This window comes from Protopterus annectens, chromosome 7.part0 (genome assembly GCF_019279795.1).
Source record: "Protopterus annectens isolate FY-2018-M chromosome 7.part0, PAN1.0, whole genome shotgun sequence".
Taxonomy (NCBI): domain Eukaryota; kingdom Metazoa; phylum Chordata; order Ceratodontiformes; family Protopteridae; genus Protopterus; species Protopterus annectens.
This window is the reverse complement of record NC_056739.1, coordinates 89,958,676-89,980,737: the sequence shown is the minus strand read 5'-3', so window position 1 is coordinate 89,980,737 and position 22,062 is coordinate 89,958,676. Positions and strand designations below refer to the sequence as shown.

The 22,062-nt window shown below is 41.4% G+C and overlaps 1 protein-coding gene across 3 annotated transcripts in view; it reads left to right on the top strand.

Annotated features, from left to right (window-relative positions):
* NAV1 (neuron navigator 1) overlaps positions 1–22,062 on the top strand; it is a 2,383,470-nt gene that overhangs the window by 1,807,693 nt on the left and 553,715 nt on the right. For all 3 annotated transcript variants that reach the window (XM_044076515.1, XM_044076516.1, XM_044076517.1), the window contains one exon: positions 8,883–8,935. In XM_044076515.1, coding sequence (XP_043932450.1) covers positions 8,883–8,935 — 53 coding nt within the window. The remainder of the gene's footprint in view (positions 1–8,882; positions 8,936–22,062) is intronic.

The following is a 22,062-nucleotide window of genomic DNA, read 5'->3' as shown; positions in this document are numbered from 1 at the left end:
GTTTGCATGTCTATAGAATGTGGAGATGGGAGGGGGCAGTTACATTAGTGTTAGGTGCAATAAATGGAGACAATGAATAGCATTGGTTTGCATGTCTATAGAATGTGGAGATGGGAGGGGGCAGTTACATTAGTGTTAGGTGCAATAAATGGAGGGAATGAATAGCATTAGTTTGCATCTCTATAGAATGTGGAGATGGGAGGGGGCAGTTACATTAGTGTTAGGTGCAATAAATGGAGAGAGAATAGCATTAGTTTGCATGTCTGTAGAATGTGGAGATGGGAGGGGAAGTTACATTAGTGTTAGGTGCAGTAAATGGAGAGAATGAATAGCATTAGTTTGCATGTCTATAGAATGTGGCGATGGGAGGGGCAGTTACATTAGTGTTAGGTGCAATAAATAGAGAGAATGAATAGCATTAGGTTGCATGTCTATAGAATGTGGAGATGGGAGGGGGCAGTTACATTAGTGTTAGGTGCAATAAATGGAGTGAATAAATAGCATTAGTTTGCATGTCTGTAGAATGTGGAGATGGGAGGGAGCAGTTACATTACTGTTAGGTGCAATAAATGGAGAGAATGAATAGCATTTGTTTGCATGTCTATAGAATATGGAGATGGGAGGGGGCAGTTACACTAGTGTTAGGTGCAGTAAATGGAGAGAATGAATAGCATTAGTTTGCATGTCTATAGAATGTGGAGATGGGAGGGGGCAGTTAGATTAGTGTTAGGTGCAATAAATAAAGAGAATGAATAACATTAGTTTGCATGTCTATAGAATTTGGAGATGGGAGTGGGCAGTTACATTACTGTTAGGTGCAATAAATGGAGAGAATGAATATCATTTGTTTGCATGTCTATAGAATATGGAGATGGGAGGGGCAGTTACACTAGTGTTAGGTGCAGTAAATGGAGAGAATGAATAGCATTAGTTTGCATGTCTATAGAATGTGGAGATGGGAGGGGACAGATACATTAGTGTTAGGTGCAGTAAATGGAGAGAATGAATAGCATTAGTTTGCATGTCTATAGAATGTGGAGATGGGAGGGGGCAGATACAATAGTGTTAGTTGCAATAAATGGAGAGAATGAATAGCACTAGTTTGCATGCCTATATTATGTGGAGATGGGAGGGGGCAGTTACATTAGTGTTAGGTGCAATAAATGGAGATAATGAATAGCATTAGTTTGCATGTCTTTAGAATGTGTAGATGACAGGGGGCAGATACAGTAGTGTTAGGTGCAGTAAATGTAGAGAATGAATAGCATTAGTTTGCATGTCTATAGAATGTGGAGATTGGAGGGGGCAGTTACATTAGTATTAGGTGCAATAAATGCAGAGAATGACTAGCATTAGTTTGTATGTCTATGGAATGTGGAGATGAAAGGTGGCAGTTACATTAGTGTTAGGTGCAATAAATGGAGAAAATGAATAGCATTAGTTTGCATGTCTATAGAATGTGGAGATGGGAGGGGGCAGTTACATTAGTGTTAGGTGCAATAAATGGAGAGAATGAATAGCATTAGTTTGCATGTCTATAGAATGTGGAGATGGGAGGGGGCAGTTACATTAGTGTTAGGTGCTATAAATGGAGAGAATGAATAGCATTAGTTTGCATGTCTATAGAATGTGAAGATAGGAGGGGGCAGTTACATTAGTGTTATGTGTAATAAATGGAGAGAGTGAATAGCATTAGTTTGCATGTCTATAGAATTTGGGGATGGGAGGGGGAAGTTACATTAGTGTTATGTGCAATAAATGGAGAGAATGAATAGCATTAGTTTGCATGTCTATAGAATGTGGAGATGAGAGGGTGCAGTTACATTAATGTTAGGTGCAATAAATGGAGAGAACGAATAGCATTAGTTTGCATGTCTATAGAATGTGGAGATGGGAGGGGAAGTTACATTAGTGTTAGGTGCAATAAATGGAGAGAATCAATAGCATTAGTTTGCATGTCTGTAGAATGTGGAGATGGGAGGGGGCAGTTACATTAGTGTTAGGTGCAATAAATGGAGAGAATGAATAGTATTAGTTTGCATGTCTATAGAATGTGAAGATGGGAGGGGGCAGTTACATTAGTGTTAGGTGCAATAAATTGAGAGAATGAATAGCATTAGTTTGCATGTCTATAGAATGTGGAGATGGGAGGGGACAGTTACATTAGTGTTAGGTGCAATAAATAGAGAGAATGAATAGCATTAGTTTGCATGTCTATAGAATGTGGAGATGGGAGAGGGCAGTTACATTAGTGTTACGTGCAATAAATGGAGAGAATGAATAGCATTAGTTTGCATGTCTATAGAATGTGGAGATGGGAGGGGGCAGTTACATTAGTGTTAGGTGCTATAAATGGAGAGAATGAATAGCATTAGTTTGCATGTCTATAGAATGTGAAGATGGGAGGGGGCAGTTACATTAGTGTTATGTGTAATAAATGGAGGGAGTGAATAGCATTAGTTTGCATGTCTATAGAATGTGGAGATGAGAGGGGGCAGTTACATTAGTGTTAGGTGCAATAAATGGAGAGAGTCAATAGCATTACTTTGCATGTCTATAGAATGTGGAGATGAGAGGGGCAGTTACATTAGTGTTAGGTGCAATAAATGGAGAGAATGAATAGCATTAGTTTGCATGTCGATAGAGCATGGAGATGGGAGGGGGCAGTTACATTTGTGTTAGTTGCAATAAATGGAGATAATGAATAGCATTAGTTTGCATGCCTGTAGAATGTGGGGATGGGAGGGGGCAGTTACATTAGTGTTAGCTGCAATAAATGGAGAGAATGAATAGCATTAGTTTGCATGTTTGTGGAATGTATAGATGGGAGGGGGCAGTTACATTAGTGTTAGGTGCAATAAATGGAGAGAAAGAATAGCATTAGTTTGCATGTCTGCAGAATGTGGAGATGGGAGGGGCAGCTACATTAGTGTTAGGTGCAATAAATGGAGAGAATGAATAGCATTAGTTTGCATGTCTATAGAATGTGGAGATGGGAGGGGGCAGTTACATTAGTGTTAGGTGCAATAAATGGAGAGAATGAATAGCATTAGTTTGCATGTCTATAGAATGTGGAGATGAGCGGGGCAGTTACATTAGTGTTAGGTGCAATAAATGGAGAGAATGAATAGCATTAGTTTGCATGTCTGTAGAATGTGGAGATGGGAGGGGGCAGTTACATTATTGTGAGGTGCAATAAATGGAAAGAATGAATAGCATTAGTTTGCATGTCTATAGAATGTGAAGATGGGAGGGGGCAGTTACATTAATGTTAGGTGCAGTAAATGAAGAGAATGAATAGCCTTAGTTTGCATGTCTATAGAATGTGGAGATGGGAGGGGGCAGTTACATTAGTGTTAGGTGCAATAAATGGAGAGAATGAATAGCATTAGTTTGCATGTCTATAGAATGTGGAGATGGGAGGGGGCAGTTACATTAGTGTTAGGTGCAATAAATGGAGAGAATGAATAGCATTAGTTTGCATGTCTATAGAATGTGGAGATGGGAGGGGGCAGTTACATTAGTGTTAGGTGCAATAAATGGAGAGAGAATAGCATTAGTTTGCATGTCTATAGAATGTGGAGATGGGAGGGGGCAGTTACATTAGTGTTAGGTGCAGTAAATGGAGAGAATGAATAGCATTAGTTTGCATGTCTGTAGAATGTGGAGATGGGAGGGGGCAGTTACATTAGTGTTAGGTGCAATAAATGGAGAGAATGAATAGCATTAGTTTGCATATCTATAGAATGTGGAGATGGGAGGGGGCAGTTACGTTAGTGTTAGGTGCAATAAATGGAGTGAATGAATAGCATTAGTTTGCATGTCTGTAGAATGTAGAGATGGGAGGGGGCAGTTATATTAGTGTTAGGTGCAATAAATGGAGAGAATGAATAGCATTAGTTTGCATGTCTATAGAATGTGGAGATGGGAGGGGGCAGTTACATTAGTGTTAGGTGCAATAAATGGAGAGAATGAATAGCATTAGTTTGTATGTCTATAGTATGTGGAGATGGGAGGGGGCAGTTACATTAGTGTTAGGTGCAATAAATAGAGAGAATGAATAACATTAGTTTGCACGTCTATAGAATTTGGAGATGGGAGGGGGCAGTTACTTTACTGTTAGGTGCAATAAATGGAGAGAATGAATAGCATTTGTTTGCATGTCTATAGAATATGGAGATGGGAGGGGGAGTTACACTAGTGTTAGGTGCAGTAAATGGAGAGAATGAATAGCATTAGTTTGCATGTCTATAGAATGTGGAGATGGGAGGGGGCAGTTACAATAATGTTAGGTGCAATAAATAAAGAGAATGAATAGCATTTGTTGGAATGTCTATAGAATGTGGAGATGGGAGGGGGCAGTTACATTAGTGTTAGGTGCAGTAAATGGGAGAATGAACAGCATTAGTTTGCATGTCTGTAGAATGTGTAGATGGGAGGGGCAGTTACATTAGTGTTAGGTGCAATAAATGGAGAGAATGAATAGCATTAGTTTGCATGTCTATAGAATTTGTAGATGGGAGGGGACAGTTAGATTAGTGTTAGGTGCAATAAATAGAGAGAATGAATAGCATTAGTTTGCATGTCTATAGAATGCGGAGATGGGAGAGGGCAGTTACAATAGTGTTAGGTGCAATAAATGGAGAGAATGAATAGCATTAGTTTGCATGTCTATAGAATGTGGAGATGGGAGGGGGCAGTTACATTAGTGTTAGGTGCAATAAATGGAGAGAGTCATTAGCATTACTTTGCTTGTCTATAGAATGTGGAGATGGGAGGGGGCAGTTACATTAGTGTTAGGTGCAATAAATGGGAGAATGAACAGCATTAGTTTGCATGTCTATAGAATGTGGAGATTGGAGGGGGCAGTTACATTAGTGTTAGGTGCAATAAATGGAGAGAATGAATAGCATTAGTTTGCCTGTCTATAGAATGTGTAGATGGCAGGGGGCAGATACAATAGTGTTAGTTGCAATAAATGGAGAGAACAAATAGCATTAGTTTGCATGTCTATATTATGTGGAGATAGGAGCGGGCAGTTACATTAGTGTTAGATGCAATAAATGGAGGTAATGAATAGCATTAGTTTGCATGTCTATGGAATGCGGAGATGGGGGGCAGTTACATTAGTGTTAGGTGCAATAAATGGAGAGAGTCATTAGCATTACTTTGCATGTCTATAGAATGTGGAGATGGGAGGGGGCAGTTACATTAGTGTTAGGTGCAATAAATGGGAGAATGAACAGCATTAGTTTGCATGTCTATAGAATGTGGAGATGGGAGGGGGCAGTTACATTAGTGTTAGGTGCAATAAATGGAGATATTGAATAGCATTAGTTTGCATGTCTATAGAATTTGGAGATGGGAGGGGGCAGTTACATTAGTGTTAGGTGCAATAAATGGAGAGAATGAATAGCATTAGTTTGCATGTCTATAGCAAGTGGAGATGGGAGGGGGCAGTTACATTAGTGTTAGGTGCAATAAATGGAGAGAATGAATAGCATTAGTTTGCCTGTCTATAGAATGTGTAGATGGCAGGGGGCAGATACAATAGTGTTAGTTGCAATAAATGGAGAGAACAAATAGCATTAGTTTGCATGTCTATATTATGTGGAGATAGGAGCGGGCAGTTACATTAGTGTTAGATGCAATAAATGGAGGTAATGAATAGCATTAGTTTGCATGTCTATGGAATGCGGAGATGGGGGGCAGTTACATTAGTGTTAGTTGCAGTAAATGTAGAGAATGAATAGCATTAGATTGCATGTCTATAGAATGTGGAGATTGGAGGGGGCAGTTACATTAGTGTTAGTTCCAAGAAATGCAGAGAATGACTAGCATTAGTTTGTATGTCTATGGAATGTGGAGATGAAAGGGGGCAGTTAAATTAGTGTTAGGTGCAATAAATGGAGAACATGAATAGCATTAGTTTGCATGTCTATAGAATGTGGAGATGGGGGGGCAGTTACAGTAGTGTTAGGTGCAATAAATGGAGACAATGAATAGCATTTGTTAGCGTGTCTATATAATGTGGAAATGGGAGGGGGTAGTTACATTAGTGTTAGGTGCAATAAATGGAGAGAATGAATAGCATTAGTTTGCATGTCTATAGAATGTGGCGATGGGATGGGGCAGTTACATTAGTGTTGGGTGCCGTAAATGGAGAGAATGAATAGCATTAGTTTGCATGTCTATAGAATGTGGAGATGGGAGGGGGCAGTTGCATTAGTTTTAGGTGCAATAAATGGAGATAATGAATAGCATTACTTTGCATGTCTATAGAATGTGGAGATGGGAGGGGGCAGTTACATTAGTGTTAGGTGCAATAAATGGAGAAAATGAATAGCATTAGTTTGCATGTCTATAGAATGTGGAGATGGGAGGGGGCAGTTACATTAGTGTTATGGGCAATAAATGGAGAGAATGAACAGCATTAGTTTGCATGTCTGTAGAATGTGGAGATGGGAGGGGGCAGTTACATTAGTATTAGGTGCAATAAATGGAGAGAATGAATAGCATTAGTTTGCATGCCTATAGAATGTGAAGATGGGAGGGGGCAGTTACATTAGTGTTAGGTGCAGTAAATGGAGAGAATGAATTGCATTAGTTTGCATGTCTATAGAATGTGGAGCTGGGAGAGGGCAGTTACAGTAGTGTTGGGTGCAATAAATGGAGAGAATGAATAGCATTAGTTTGATGTGGAGATGGGAGGGGGCAGTTACATTAGTGTTAGGTGCAATAAATGGAGAGAGTCAATAGCATTACTTTGCATGTCTGTAGAATGTGGAGATGAGAGGGGGAGTTACATTAGTGTTAGGTGCAGTAAATGGAGAGAATGAATAGCATTAGTTTGCATTTCTGTAGAATGTGGAGACGGGAGGGGAAGTTACATTAACGTTAGGTGCAGTAAATGAAGAGAATGAATAGCATTAGTTTGCATGTCTATAGAATGTGGAGATGGGAGGGGCAGTTACATTAGTGTTAGGTGCAATAAATGGAGAGAATGAATAGCATTAGTTTGCATGTCTATAGAATATGGAGATGGGAGGGGAAGTTACATTAGTGTTAGGTGCAATAAATGGAGAGAATGAATAGCATTAGTTTGCATGTCTATAGAATGTGGAGATGGGAGGGGGGGAGTTACATTAGTGTTAGGTGCAATAAATAGAAAGAATGAATAGCATTAGTTTGCATGTCTATAGAATGTGGAGATGGGAGGGGGCAGCTACATTAGTGTTAGGTGCAATAAATGGAGAAAATGAATAGCATTCGTTTGCATGTCTATAGAATGTGGAGATGGGAGGGGGCAGTTACATTAGTGTTAGGTGCAATAAATGGAGAGAATAAAAGCAGTAGTTTGAACGTCTGTAGAATGTGGAGATGGGAGGGGGCAGTTACATTAGTGTTAGGTGCAATAAATGGAGAGAACGGATAGCATTAGTTTGCATGTCTATAGAATGTGGAGATGGGAGGGGGCAGTTACATTAGTGTGAGGTGCAATAAATGGAGAGAATGAATAGCATTAGTTTGCATGTCTATAGACTGTGGAGATGGGAGGGGTCAGTTACATTAGTGTTAGGTGCAATAAATGGAGAGAGAGAATAGCATTAGTTTGCATGTCTGTAGAATGTGGAGATGGGAGGGGCAGTTACATTAGTGTTAGATGCAGTAAATGGAGAGAATGAATAGCATTAGTTTGCATGTCTATAGAATGTGCAGATGGGAGGGGGCAGTTATGTTAGTGTTAGGTGCAATAAATGGAGTGAATGAATAGCATTACTTTGCATGTCTGTAGAATGTGGAGATGGGAGGGGGCAGTTACATTAGTGTTAGGTGCAATAAATGGAGAGAATGAATAGCATTAGTTTGCATGTCTATAGAATGTGGAGATGGGAGGGGCAGTTCCATTAGTGTTAGGTGCAATAAATGGAGAGAATGAATAGCATTAGTTTGCATGTGTATAGAATGTGGAGATGGGAGGGGGCAGTTACATTACTGTTAGGTGCAATAAATGGAGAGAATGAATAGCATTAGTTTGCATGTCTGTAGAATGTGGAGATGGGAGAGGGCAGTTATGTTAGTGTTAGGTGCAATAAATGGAGAGAATGAATAGCATTAGTTTGCATGTCTATAGAATGTGGAGATGGGATGGGGCAGTTACATTTGTGTTAGGTGCAATAAATGGAGAGAATGAATAGCACTAGTTTGCCTGATTTTATAGAGTTGTCACTGTAGCTGTTCCTGCTGGATAGCTACTTATAAGGAAGGTGGAACAACTGGGATAGGTCACAAATGTCTACTAGTCTTTTGTAGGCACAGTGTTACTGAGGTTGAAACAAGTTTAAAGGCACACTTGTAGAATGCCTACTAGCAACATACCGAAAAGGAAAACTGCTATAGGGGCAATTGATTTTCTAAAATGATAAGAATTTAAGCAAAGCAAATGTCAAGCATGTCTTCCATGGAAGCTTAGCTGTTGTGTCCTGCCTTGCTGCATACTGAATCAGCAGTTTTGTTGTTTTGGTATCTGATCTAGCATGCTGTCTTGGTGGTGGTCTAGTGTAGTGTCTGGTGGTGCAAGGAGAAATGTCGTGGCACTGGTATACTAACAGGTATACACATGGGAGATTCAGACATATCTTTGAACCAAGGCTGCATTATGGGAGGTTTGCAGGTAATATGACTACTTTTGGATTGTCTGTTTATAGAGTGCATTCTAAGAGGTTTAAAAGGGTGGAGTTTAGAAGGCGCTCAATTAAAGATTTGTCATAAAGATTTATCAATGTCTGTTTAAGGCATCAACAAATCTCTAATGTTTGGATATGGACTAAAATGTAGTATTTCTCTTAATAGTGCACCGCTAATGCTGTTTTGTCTTGCAGTTCACGGCTCAGTGCTGTCGCTGGCATCCAGTGCTTCATCTTCATATTCATCGGTGAGATATTTTCTTATATGTCCACTGCAATTCATGGCCACATTTCTATAGTTAGAACCCCGTAATCATCTTCCTTACATAACCTAGGACCCTTCCTGATCCTTAAAGTTTTTTGTTTTTTTTTTTTTTTTGTAGGGAATATGTTCTGATCATCAGCTGTGATGGATTCATGTTTTTAAACTATTTGTTTTCCAGTTGTTGTGTGGGTGTGTGTTCTTAATATTTACTGTATAGTGCTCATTTCACTGAGCCATGAATGCTTGGAGACCTACATGGTACTTCTGCTGCAGGCATTTTCATGTTTTTCTTTGTGCCTGCAGAATCCAGACTCCAGTAGACTCGCATGAAGTACATCATGAAGGGATGGGAAGGTGTTTGATTTTTGGGAAATGTCTGCTTTGCAGAGCATGTTTCTAACTGACAGGTAACTCAGCTTAATTAAGTGAATACAGAGCTGAGCATTTGGTTGGGCAGCTTTATTTTTATGGTGGTAATGAAAAGTGTACCCAGCAGTAAAATAAGTTATTTTATAGCGAAGCCACAGAGGTACCAGATCTAGCCTGATAAATCCAGATTACATTCGCAATTGTGTTCCTTTGAGATGAAGTGGAAATTAACCCAACTCTTTGCCTTAGAATTTAGAGCACAGTTGGAACCCCATGGATTTTCAGCACTTGTCATTTTCCTGTAGGCTTTTAGACTTGACATGCTCCACAAAAGAACTAAAGTTCTGATATTTTATCCAAAATGGGTTATGATAAGGGAGAGCGGTTTGTGTTGTTGCAGTTGCCTTTTGGAAGATACACACAGACACCCGTCTTTCCTAAACAACACAGGTTCAAACTTGTAGCCCTGCGAGCAGGTGGATATTGCTGAACTGATAATTAGGACAGAACTTGTACTCAGAGGACACGTTATGACCTTGTCAGGCAATAGATAGCAAAGAGATGCTGAGTGTTTTTGTATATCTTCTTTTCTGGCTTTCTAATGAATTATCTGATCCAAACCTGTTGGCTCACAGTGTATTGAAACAATTCATTTCTAAAAGTTGTTTTCCTGTTTTTTTTTTTAAACTAATTCTGAAATAGGTGCATAGATGGAATTGGGAGCTGTATTCTCAATGTCCTAAGGTAGAGCAACAAAGCCCAGGTTGAGCAAGGGGAAAGAAACAATTTTTAAAAACCCACTGCTTTTGGTAAGTTGTGTCCATGATTTCATTGGATGCGCTAAATCATTAGTTTTCCCTTTTTTTTCTGTTTCCGTGGGTACACCTAGAATAGGCCTCCTCCTCATGATTTTGTTAACAAAAGTGCAAAGATTATTTGAAAATCAGCTCTATCAAGATGGATCTTTCCATGTAGTACGTCACTTCTAGAGGTCGACAGAGAACTTACTAAGGGAGCATCTATCCGGTGTCTGTATTTCTGTAACAGTGACAGTTGTGACATCAGAGTTAGAGTGGGGTAAATTTCTGGTTGTAGTGGGGGAGCAGCCACTCCAGGAGTAAAGTGTTAGGGGAAGTGATCAAGAGTTCCTGCATTCTGTTTTCTATACCAAGTTGGAACAAACTTTTTACGGTAAAAGCTGAAGTCCTTTTTTTTTGTTTACACTTCATTTGAAGGGCTGAGGGAGTGAGATTCTATGTTGGAGACTAGTTGGAGTCTAGCACTGGGTGCTAGGTGACCCTGCTATGGCTCTGATTTTCAGTGTGGAGTGTGCTTTAAACCACTCCACCTGCATAATGTTTTTCTTTACCAGTATTGTGTGTGTCTGTGTGTGTGTGTCCTAATTTTTTGATGGGCTGCATTGGGTTCAGTTAGTCATTAACAGGGTTTTTGACTCAGTAGGTTGAACTGTCACCATTCACATTTCATGTCAGGGAAAGCAGAGTTTGTGGGTTCTGTCCCCATTCCAGGTGCTTTTGGATTTTTGTTCCTTATTAATACTGCACTCCTGTAGTGCCATATTTTGGGCATGTTAAACTTTATCTGCCTGCCTTGGTGGTAGCTTAGACAGATGATAACTGTGCCATGGAGCAGACAGAAATGTGTCCGGAACTTCCCACCTTCTTGACAGATTTTCCCCAGTCTGTGTAAATGCCACCTTGAACGTCTGCTGAAAGTAGGCCATGAGACTAACCTGTTTTAAACTTTCAGAACTGGACTTTGAGAAATTAAGTAGTGTTAGTCAGCTACGTTTTACCTTTTCTAATATCACATTTGCATGAGAGCCTTCCTTTACTTTACAGATGTTACCATTTAAGATACCCATTGACCTAGAAAGTAGATGGTTCATTTTCTTGCGTTATTCTGTTTTTTTTTCTTGCCGTAAGGTGGGAATGATGGCTTTGGCTAAATGTTAGTGTCTTCAGCAGCTGATATTTAGGTTCTACTTTCCAAATGTAGCATCAGTTGAAACAAGGTCTGTCACCCAGGTGCAGCTGTCTGATATGTCCCAACTCATGGATCTGAACTCATTTTGGGATTCTTTTCACCACGTCAGCAGTACAGTACAACAGTGTCCATCTAAAGTGCGTCATTTGTTTGTAAGACATGCCCTCTGTTGTAAATGGCTGTCATTTCCACTCTGTGAATTCTAGTCACTGTCTTGCTTTTGTTGAAGTAAGTCGTGTGTACTGAGAATTAACTGTGACCATCTGCCTCTTACTACCAGGTACCTTATTATTTTATTTGTGTGTGTGTGTGTGTGTGTGTGTGTGTGTGTGTGTGTGTTTGTGTGTGTGTGTGCGCGCACGCTTGCGTGTGTTTGCACACTCACACACGCACCATTTTAGCAATAGTTTCATCCGAAATACTTGTTTGTATATGCTATGTAATTATGTTTTGCTCCATACAGTTGCCTATGGGGGAATTGTTTTGGCTGTCATAATTTGCCACAGTCATTTGATTGCGTTACATTTTCGTAATGCTGGAACTTCGTTGGGTGAGCTCACTCGGCCAAAGTTAGATAAGCAAAGGTTATGGGCATGGCATGCATAGTGATAACACTTGCATGCCAAGATAACACTTATCTTTGGCACCTAACGCTGTACTGTGTTGTTGTTTAAGACATGGTCAGATACTGAGGATATACTGCTACAGAAACACTCATGACTTCTGTAGGAATTCTGTGTGTATAAATTCGGAGCAAATCGGAGCAGCACAAAATTAGCACCACACAACAGAAAATAGTGAAACCGTTTATGACGGACTCAGTCCAAGGTTAAAACGCAATGTTTTATTTAGCCAGTTCCAGTAAGATATAATCCAGCGTACTAGACTGTAAATGACTCGCTCTGTTCATGAGTAGACGATAAAAACATTCACAACCTGTTATAGTGTTAAAAAAACACCATCAGTGGGATATACAGAAACAAAATAATTAATCTTTAAATAGCATTCTCAAGAGACATTTACATGTACTCGGAGTCACAGAAGTTGCTGCAGATAATGTCCATGTCCAGAGGTCAGCTTCAGGTGTTACTCTCCAGTTCATCTGGTGGAAATGGGCATCCTGAGGCAATGTCACAACTGCCTCATGTATACAGACAACCCTCTCCTCTTACCTCTAGACACAAACACTTGTGAAAGATGCAAATACACAGCCAGACTGGAGGCTAAGCGCTCTCAACCCATGACTGTAACAGACAGTCAAGAGGATAAGGGACACACTTGCATCACACCACCTGTCACACATGAGTCTACAAAACAAGCACCGGCAAAACATACGCATAAATACACAAAAACATATTCGGAGGCACTAGGTACCAATCTGAAAAAGAAACAGTGCCCTCCAAAGTAGACAAGCAAGCAACCTGCACCCCCAAACACAAGCCAGAAAACACATAATTCACCTCATCAGTGTGCCTCACAACAGCCCTTAAGGCAAAACACCATACCTAACACACTAGTAATAGGAGACTATAGTAAGGCACATGGATGTTCCACTCACCAGGCTGAACAAGGAGAAGGTTACTGTCAGCTGCCTGTCGGGTGCTCGGATCCGCCACATAACACAGGCACTTGGGTCACTCCAGAACAAGTACAAGTATGACGCTGTCATTGTACATGTTGGTGTGAATGATCTAAGATGCACCTCCCTGGACTACATGAAAAGAGACATTGAGGAGCTCTCTGATCATGTAGCCCAAGCTGGTATGACCCTGAGTAGCATACTACCTTCACCTAGAATGATACCACAATACAAAGACAAAATGTTCAATTTCAACAATTGGCTAAGCTTCTGGTGTCATTCTAAGGAGATCCAGTGTCTGTCTGCCTGGGATGACATGATAGACAAGCCACGCAGTTTTGCCAGAGATGGGCTGCACCTGTCACCCCTAGGTTTTCGAATACTGGCCAAGGTTCTTGCCGTCCCCATAGTGCCTTTTTTAGGCAAGGCTCAAAGGACAAACCAACCACCGTAACCAGCAGAGGTAACCAAAAACTAAGGGTAATGCTACTCAACGCCAGAAGTCTCAACCTCAGAATGCACACACTCGAGGCTCTCCTCAGCATGGAGAAAATCAATGTTTGTGCAGTGACGGAAACCTGGTTCACTGTTCAAGAGAGCACCCCAGCACTGCCAGGTTACAATTCATATCATACCTTCTGGCCTCAGTTACCGGATTGCAGTACAAAGGGCGGAGGTGTATCCATATTCATCAAGGATACCCATATCTCCAGGTTAGTAGCGCAGCATAATGCCCCAGAGATCATCCATGCGCAACTATCAGCAGGCAAAACCACATTTCAAGTCGTAGCCAGTTATAGATCGCCCACCATGTCCCAAGATGCTCACTCTGCATTCCTTGAGACATTGGAAAATATAAAGGTCCTACCCAACACCATAATCTTGGGTGATTTCAACTACCCTGGTATAGACTGGGCGAACTACCAATGTTCCAACTCCTATGCTCAGGGATTCATAGAATTTATAAATTCAAATGCCCTTGAACAACTAGTATGTTCCCCCACTAGAGGGGACAACATATTGGATTTAATCATCACAAATATGGGTGCCCATTGTACCACACCCATTATCACCCCCTCTTTGGTCAGATCCGACCACAAACTGATAACCCTGGACATCCTCACTCCTCCACCTCCCCCAATCAAAGAAACCATAGTAAAAAACCTTTCTAAAGCAAACTTCAAACTACTTGCATCCGAAGTGGAAAGCTTCACTATTCCCTTGCAGAAGGATAATGATATCCAGGATGCGGAATCCTACACCAAGGCACTCTATATGCATCTTCAGGATTGCATGGACCATGTTATCCCAGATAAAACCAAGACTCCTTCCTCATGCAAGAAGAAACCAGTCTGGTGGACCCCGGCCATAAGCAAACTTTACAATAAAAGGAGGAGACTTATACAAAAAAAGGCCAAATCTCAAGTAGAAAAATCATCCCTGATCAGCATTAGTAAGAAATTGAGGGCCCTCATCAAGTCAACTAAAGCTAATTTTGAAAAGAAAGTCAAGGATGCCAAGGATAACCATAAGGCCTTCTATGGCTACATCAAAAACCTAAATGGCAATGCTCAGGTCTGTTCTGAGCTAGTACAAAATGGAACAAAATACACTGACCCTTCTGACATTGCCAACATCTTGGCTGACAGGTTCAGTGCAAATCCCCCCCCTCACCACCTACAGGGCCTATTACCATTCTAGGGGATTGTGTAAGTCCAATTATTACCGATATGTTGGTTAACAAGGCTCTATCTAAAGCTAAAAACACTGCCTCCATGTGACCAGATGGTGTCCCAGGCTGTGTCATACGCGAGCTCCAAAAGGAATTAACCCCGCATCTTAATACCCTGTTCAGTCTCAGCCTCTCCACAGGATATGTGCCCATAGAATGGCGCACAGCAGTGTTGGTCCTGCTACACAAGGGTGGCGCCACAACTGACCCTGGGAACTACTGACCAATAAGCCTGACCAGTCTGATCTGTAAGGCTATGGAGCGAATCATTATGGAACTCATAAATGGAGAGATTGGGAACCTCCAGTCGCTGGACCCCACACAGTTCGGCTTTGTCAAGGGCAGATCATGCCTCCTGAACCTGGTGGATTTCTTTGAGACAGTTACTCAGGCTATAGATAAGGGAAAGGAGGTACACACGGCTTACCTTGACCTTGCTAAAGCATTTGACACCATTCCCCATTCAGGTATTATTGCTAAGCTCACCAGCCTGGGCATAAACCCTTATGTCACAAGATGGATCGCAAACTGGCTCTCGGACAGATCCCATAAAGTAAGAGTAGTGGGATCTATGTCCGAATCCAGACCAGTAACGGGTGGTGTTCCTCAGGGCTCTGTCCTGGGGCCCCTCCTGTTTGGCATACACTTCTCAGAAGTACAGGCAAGCACGGAAGAGCTGTGGCTGACTAAGTTTGCGGACAACTGCAAACTGGGTGCTATAATAGAGTCTCCGGCCGACATGGAGATCCTCCAGAAGGGCCTAAATGAGACTGATGCATGGTGTCAAAGCCATGGTCTCAAGCTAAATGCAAAAAAAATGTGTAGTAATCCCCTTTGGAAAAAACAGAGTGCCCACAAACTACAACATAGGAGGTAATCCCCTGAAATCTGAAGAAGAAATAAGGGATCTAGGGACCCAAGTAGATGGTCATCTTTCCTTTGATAACCATGTTGCCAAAGTGGTTAGAAAATCCTTCTATGTGACCCATCTGATCACGAAAGAGTTCACATCAAGATCTAAGGATGTAATGGTGCCCCTCTACTCTTCCCTCATCAGACCCATTGAGTACAATGCACCAATTGGAATGTACCTGGCTAGACATCTCCAGCAGCTGGAGAGACCACAAAGGTACCTAACCAAGAGGATTACTGGCCACAAACAGTTACCCTATGCAGCACGATTGAAAAAGCTAAGACTGTTCTCTGTTGCATACCACTTTCTCAGAGGCGATCTCTGTCTAACGTACAGAGCCATGTCCAACCCAGAATTTTTGAACATGCTCCATCTTAGCAAAACCAAATCTACTTGAGCTACATGCTTTAGGGATATAAACCTCAACACAACAATGAATAGAACATGCTGGAGGGATAGATTACCTTTGCAGAGACTTCCCTTACTATGGAACAGGGTCCCGATCTACATAAGACAGAGGCCCTTACTATCACTCTTCAAGAGGAACCTTGACGAGTGGATGGGTAACAGAAAGTTCACACCGGGGATCACACCAACAGCACTACTAGATAGGGGCCAAGGGTACTAGCTGCTAGTACAAGGGTCTAGGGAACTACTAAAGGGGTGGTGAATACCGCATAACGTGGCCGGCTAATATATGCCTTTGGGCAAATAGCCCAGTACCAACCTATGAACCTATAATAGAGGAAGAACAAGCATGAAATAAAAGCTTTATTCCACCAAGGATTGAAAAGTTGCAAATTGGCATTCTTTTATATGTATTATCATATATCGCCACTAGATGTCAGCATTTCAACAACTACATTGAGCATTGTTCCCCGTACACAAATTTTCATTACAAACTGTGGTGGTGGTGCTGCGGTAGCGTTGTCGCCTCACAGCAAGACGTTGTCCCGTTCAATTCTCAGCTAGAGTGTCTTCTGTATGGAGGCATACGTGAATGGGGCGTGCCTTTGTTGAAGGTTGTGCGTCAGGGCTGGTAACCCGGTACGTAAAAATCCACTACCAATCATTAGCCGACCGGAGTTCCGCTGTGGCCACCCCTAACCGGGAAAAGCCGAAAGACACAAACAAACTTAATTTTCATGGTTTTTATTTGATTATTTACAAACATTTGATTATGCTGCGGCCTGCAACTCTGAGTCAAGGTCTGTTTTATATGTAGTAATGTACATAACTCTAGGTGCATGTGATTGTTTCTTTGTCTTGAGAATTCCTAATGCACTTTGCTAAAGTAGCCCTACTGAAATAAAAATATGTTGTATAAATGCCCATATTTTGCAGAGTAAAATAATAGACCTACATGGCCGGATTCTCACTATACATCCATGACAAAATTCCCAATAACTGAAAACTGGCTTAAATCGCACACACAAAAATCAAGTAGTACTGCCTCCTGGCTATGACAGTATGCATAATGATAATACTAATTAAACAGCTGGCAGTGTAATGGCACAAATGCCAAATATTAATGGCATTGAACTTCTTGTAGCTACATTTATATGCATGTCCTTCTGTGAATTAATTTTAACAGTGCTGTATGTACAAGGTAGTACAAACAATTCAGCTTCTGAAGACATGTCATATATAACTGCAAACATATTACTTGAAACAGTAATCCTAGGAGGGCTTAGTATTGATTGGCCAAAGAGTACTGGCAAAACTAGTTCTCCTACTTTTAATATATATGAATTAACACAGATTATACACTTAAGGGAACAGATAAGTTAGTGGAAAGAAAACATTTTGGACTGGAAACTAACTACAAAATGTCCCATGTGTTTACTATGCCTGACATTGTTAATGATCATAACCCATTTTTCCATATGGAAACGTACAGTAATGCATAGAGACATCCAGTGTACAATTGTCAGCCATATGCAATCAGGAAACCTTATTGTCTGTCCTTAAGCACAGCAGCTGGTAAACATTAAAAACACTGGCTTTAGGTGAAGCAGTAACTCTCTTCAGTTCATAGGTTGGTGCTAGGCTATCGGCCCTATGGCCTGTACAAGCCTAGCCATAACAATTCCCTGGCTATTTCTTCCCACACTATTTACTTCCCTGGACCCCCTGTCTAGCAGGGCGACTGACTTGATCCCTGGGGTGAATTTCCTTTCTCCCATCCAATCATCAAGGCTCCTTTTGAAGAGGGCCAAAGAGGTGCTCTGCTTGACATGTATGGGCAGTCTATTCCAGAGTCTGGGGAGTCTCTGGGTCAGGAACCTATCCCTCCAGCATGTTTTGTTTATTATGGTGACAAGGTTTAGATTCCTGGAGCGTGTGGCTCTGAGGGATTGGGATTTCTTTATGTGTAGCATGTTCAACAGCTCTGAGTTTAACATGGCCTTGTATGTTAAGCAGAGATCGCCTCAGAGTAGACGATATGCGACAGAGTATAGCTGGAGTTTTTTAAGACGGTCAGCAAAGAGCATCTGCTTTAGGCCTGTGATTCTTTTAGTGAGGTATTTCTGCGTCCTTTCCAGTTATTGCAGATGTCTTGAGAGGTACATACCAAATGGGGCGTTGTATTCTGTAATGGGTCTAATGAGGGATGAGTACAGTGGGACAATGACATCCTTTTTTCTGGATGAAAATCCCTTAGTGATGAGGTGGGCCATGTAGAAGGATTTCCTGACTGTTGTGGCGATGTGGTTATTGAAGGTGAGACCACTGTCCACCTGTGTCCCTAAGTCTCTTATCACACTTTCGGTGTTTAGTGTATTGCCACCTATGTGGTAATTCATGGGTACATGTTTTTTCCCAAAGGAGATAACTATGCATTTCTTGGCATTGAGCTTGAGCCCATAGCTCTGGCACCAAGCACCTGTTTCTGTAAGGCCCTTTTGTAGAGTATCAACATAATTTGGTGATTCAGTAATGGCTCCCAGTTTGCAGTCATCTGCGAACTTTGTTAGCCAGAGTCCCTTAGTGTTGACCAGTACTTCAGAGAAGTCGATACCAAACAAGAGAGGTCCCAGGACTGAACCCTGAGGTACTCCACTTGTCTGGAGCTGGATTTTAGCCAGCTACTTTTACAGTGTGGGTTTTGTCAGTAAGCCAGTTGGCAACCCATTTAGTGACGTAGGGATTATTGCACAGCTCAATAAGTTTATCTATGATTCCAGAGTGGGGGATGGTGTCAAAGGGCTTGGTGAGGTCCATATAGGCTGTGTGGACTGCCTTACCCTCATCCACAGCTCTGGAGACTGATTCGAAGAAGTCAATCAGGTTCAGGAGACAAGATCGGCCCTTCACAAACCCAAACTGGGTGGGGTCCAGTGTTTTAAGGTTGCCAATGTCTTTGTTTATAAGTTCCATGATAATACGTTCCATGGCTTTGCAGATCAGGCTCGTCAGACTGATGGGGTGGTAGTTCCTGGGATCTGAGATGGATCCCCCCTTGTTGAGTGGGATACCTGTAGCTGTGGGCCGCTCAGTGGGCATGAAGCCTGAGGTGAGGGTATGATTAAACATGACACTTAGGTGAGGTGCCAGTTCATTTTGTAGTTTATGTAGTACACAGCCCGGGATGTCATCTGGCCTGATGGATGCTGTATTCTTAGCCTTGGAGAGTGCGTTTTTTACCTGTGTGGCCATTATTACAGGAATTTGGCAATCTTCCAGTATTGAGATGGGCCATTTAGGGGGTGAGAGGGGGGTGAAGTTGGCACTGAATCGATCTGCCAGGATACTGGCAATATCCTTGGGATCAGTATATTTAATGCCATTCTGTTGTAGCTCAGAGCAGATCTGAGCATTGCCATTTAGATTCTTGACATAGTTATAGAATGCCTTGTGGTTGTCTTTGGAATCTTTGGCAATTTTATTTTCGTAACTAGCTTTGGAGGATTTTATGAGGGATCTCAGCTCCTTACTGAGTTTGGTAAGGGAGTTTTTTGCATCCTGGGATTTTCCTCTTTTCTGCAACACTTTCTTCCTTTTGTTGTAAAGTTTGTTTATGGCAGGGAACCACCAGATTGGCTTCCTTTTTCTGAGAGCATCTTGGTTCTATTTGGGATGGCACGATTCATGCATGAGTGGATGTGCTCGTACAGTGCCTTAGTGTAGGACTCAGCAGTCGAACTTTCAGTTCCCATCTGCATGGGTGTCATGAAGTTTGTAACTTCTGACTTGAGTAGCATGAAGTTGGCTTTGGAGAAGTTTTTTTATGGAGGTTTCCTTACTAGGGGGTGGGGGTGGGATGCGGATGTTAAGGGTGATTAGCTTATGGTCTGATCTGACCAACGAGGGGGTGACCATAGGTGTGGAGCATTGATTTCCCATGTTGGTAATATCCAGGTCTAGGATATTGGAGCCCTTGGTGGGACTATGGATTAGTTGATCCAGGGCATTGGAATTTATGAAAGTAAAACCTTCCTCCCATATTAAACTCCCTTAGAACCTCAATAAAGGCAACATAGAAAAGCTGGGGTTTAGTAAAAAAAATAATAATGCTGCACAACATGAGCTGTTACAAATCCTAAGAGTAGCATCCTAATGGCTGAGCAGAAGTAGTCTAAAGGAAAACAGTAACATTCCAAAGCCGTTGTGGTTATTGAACTTATAAACCTGGTAAAAGTCACAGTCCTGCCCTTACATAGATGCAGCCAACTGTAACCTAGCATACAGATGTAATTGTTGCACATATGTATTGTTGACTCCCTTAATAAACCCACTGTAACCTAGCATACAGATGTAATTGGTAGCACATAGTATTGTTGACTCCCTTAATAAACCCAGTGTACCCAACACATCAGTAAGTGACGTGAACCCTGATTATTATCTTCTCATCTGCTATAGCTCCTGCCACCTTCCAAAACAAAAAAGACTTGCTCAGAAACTTAAACTCGTCTTTGTTGTGGCTGGTAACCTACAAGTAGAATATCTTAAAATAGCTGTGGAAGACATTGCATACCCATTATCTGTACTCATAAATCACTCTCTGCAAGAAGGTATAGTCTCTAGACTTTGGAAACAATCATGTGCTATATTACATAATGGTGCAAAATTGCTTAAACTAGCAAACTACAGGTATGCTTACCTCTCAACCTGAAACATCAAAAATCTGGACAAAGGCCCATGAAAATTGGGTACAGCCGGCCAAAAATCTGGATGCTGATTAACATAAATATTTGCATACATAAACATGTAAGCCCACCCACCCCAGTGGAATTGTTGGATACCAACATTCAAACACAAATTGAAGAACAGACAAAATATTAAACACAATATTAACATTTGAGCTTGTATCAAACTTTGAACTTGTATAAAACTAAAATGCCATTTTCTTTTATACAAATAAAATTAACTGACACTCATCTAAAATTAAAATAAATAACATTTGTCAAAAAATGAAATGAATTAAACAATACAATAAGTGATATGACTTTCTTTGTCAGTTTTTTTCTCTCTCTTCCCCCAGACCCCTTCATTTGAGCTTTCTGACCTGTGCATCGGCCTCCCAAAAGACATTACATTTGACACTATAAAAGAAGCAGCACAGAAAAGATGATTAACAAAATTATCTGATCTCGTACATTAGTTGCAGAACAAGTTTTAGAATATCAAGGTCGATGAGGGCAATCCAAAAATAATTACAGCCAGTTATGAAACAACAAAGCAAACTGTGCTGGCAGAGAATAAATATGGGTGATGGTACAGAAGCACCATGGTGACAGAGATGGCAGGAAACTAAAGCAAGTGAATTGGATCCTGCTTTGCTGATTAACATTTTTTCCCTAAACAGATGCATTAAAACATCATGTATATTGAAGCAGCCTTATGCAAAGCTCAGGAGGCTGATTTCTGACCAGGTGAAATGCAGTCTGTCTGAACGTCACAGTTCCTTCGCTCGTCTTCTTTTTTCCTTACTTTGAGGTTGAGCTGGAGAAAGTACATTTCCTCATCCTGCAGTGGGTGGGTGTGGTTTCTGTCCCTCAACCTCTCTACTCTTTACTACAGAAGATAACTTGCACTGCGTCGCTACCTGCTGCTGGCCTGCATCTCCATCACTGCTATTTCATCAAGCCAGTCCAGTGCAAGCAGATTTGAATCATTCCAGTAGTCCTTGGGGCCTGGGTTTGTTTGTCGCATTGATGTGATATCCTCTTTGGTTGGCTGCCACAGTGCTTCAAGTCATGGGCGAGCTGCAGCTGTAAATGACTGAACTTTTTTAAAAATGTTTTTAAATCTCCCAAGTCCGACAGGTAGTCAGGCACTGCCTCATGAAGCTGATGTCATCACGCATGCTTTTGCACGTTGATGACATTTTGGGATACACTGGCGATGTATGGTCACATCAGCTGTAATTTAATAATTGTAAATTAAAAAAAAATGTGATTTGAAGGGGCCACTTGGGAATTTGTGGCACCCCATTATTTTGCCCTCAAACCGGTAAATTCCGAGGAATTCAGTAATGTTGAGAGTTATGCAGATTTGTAGCCATCC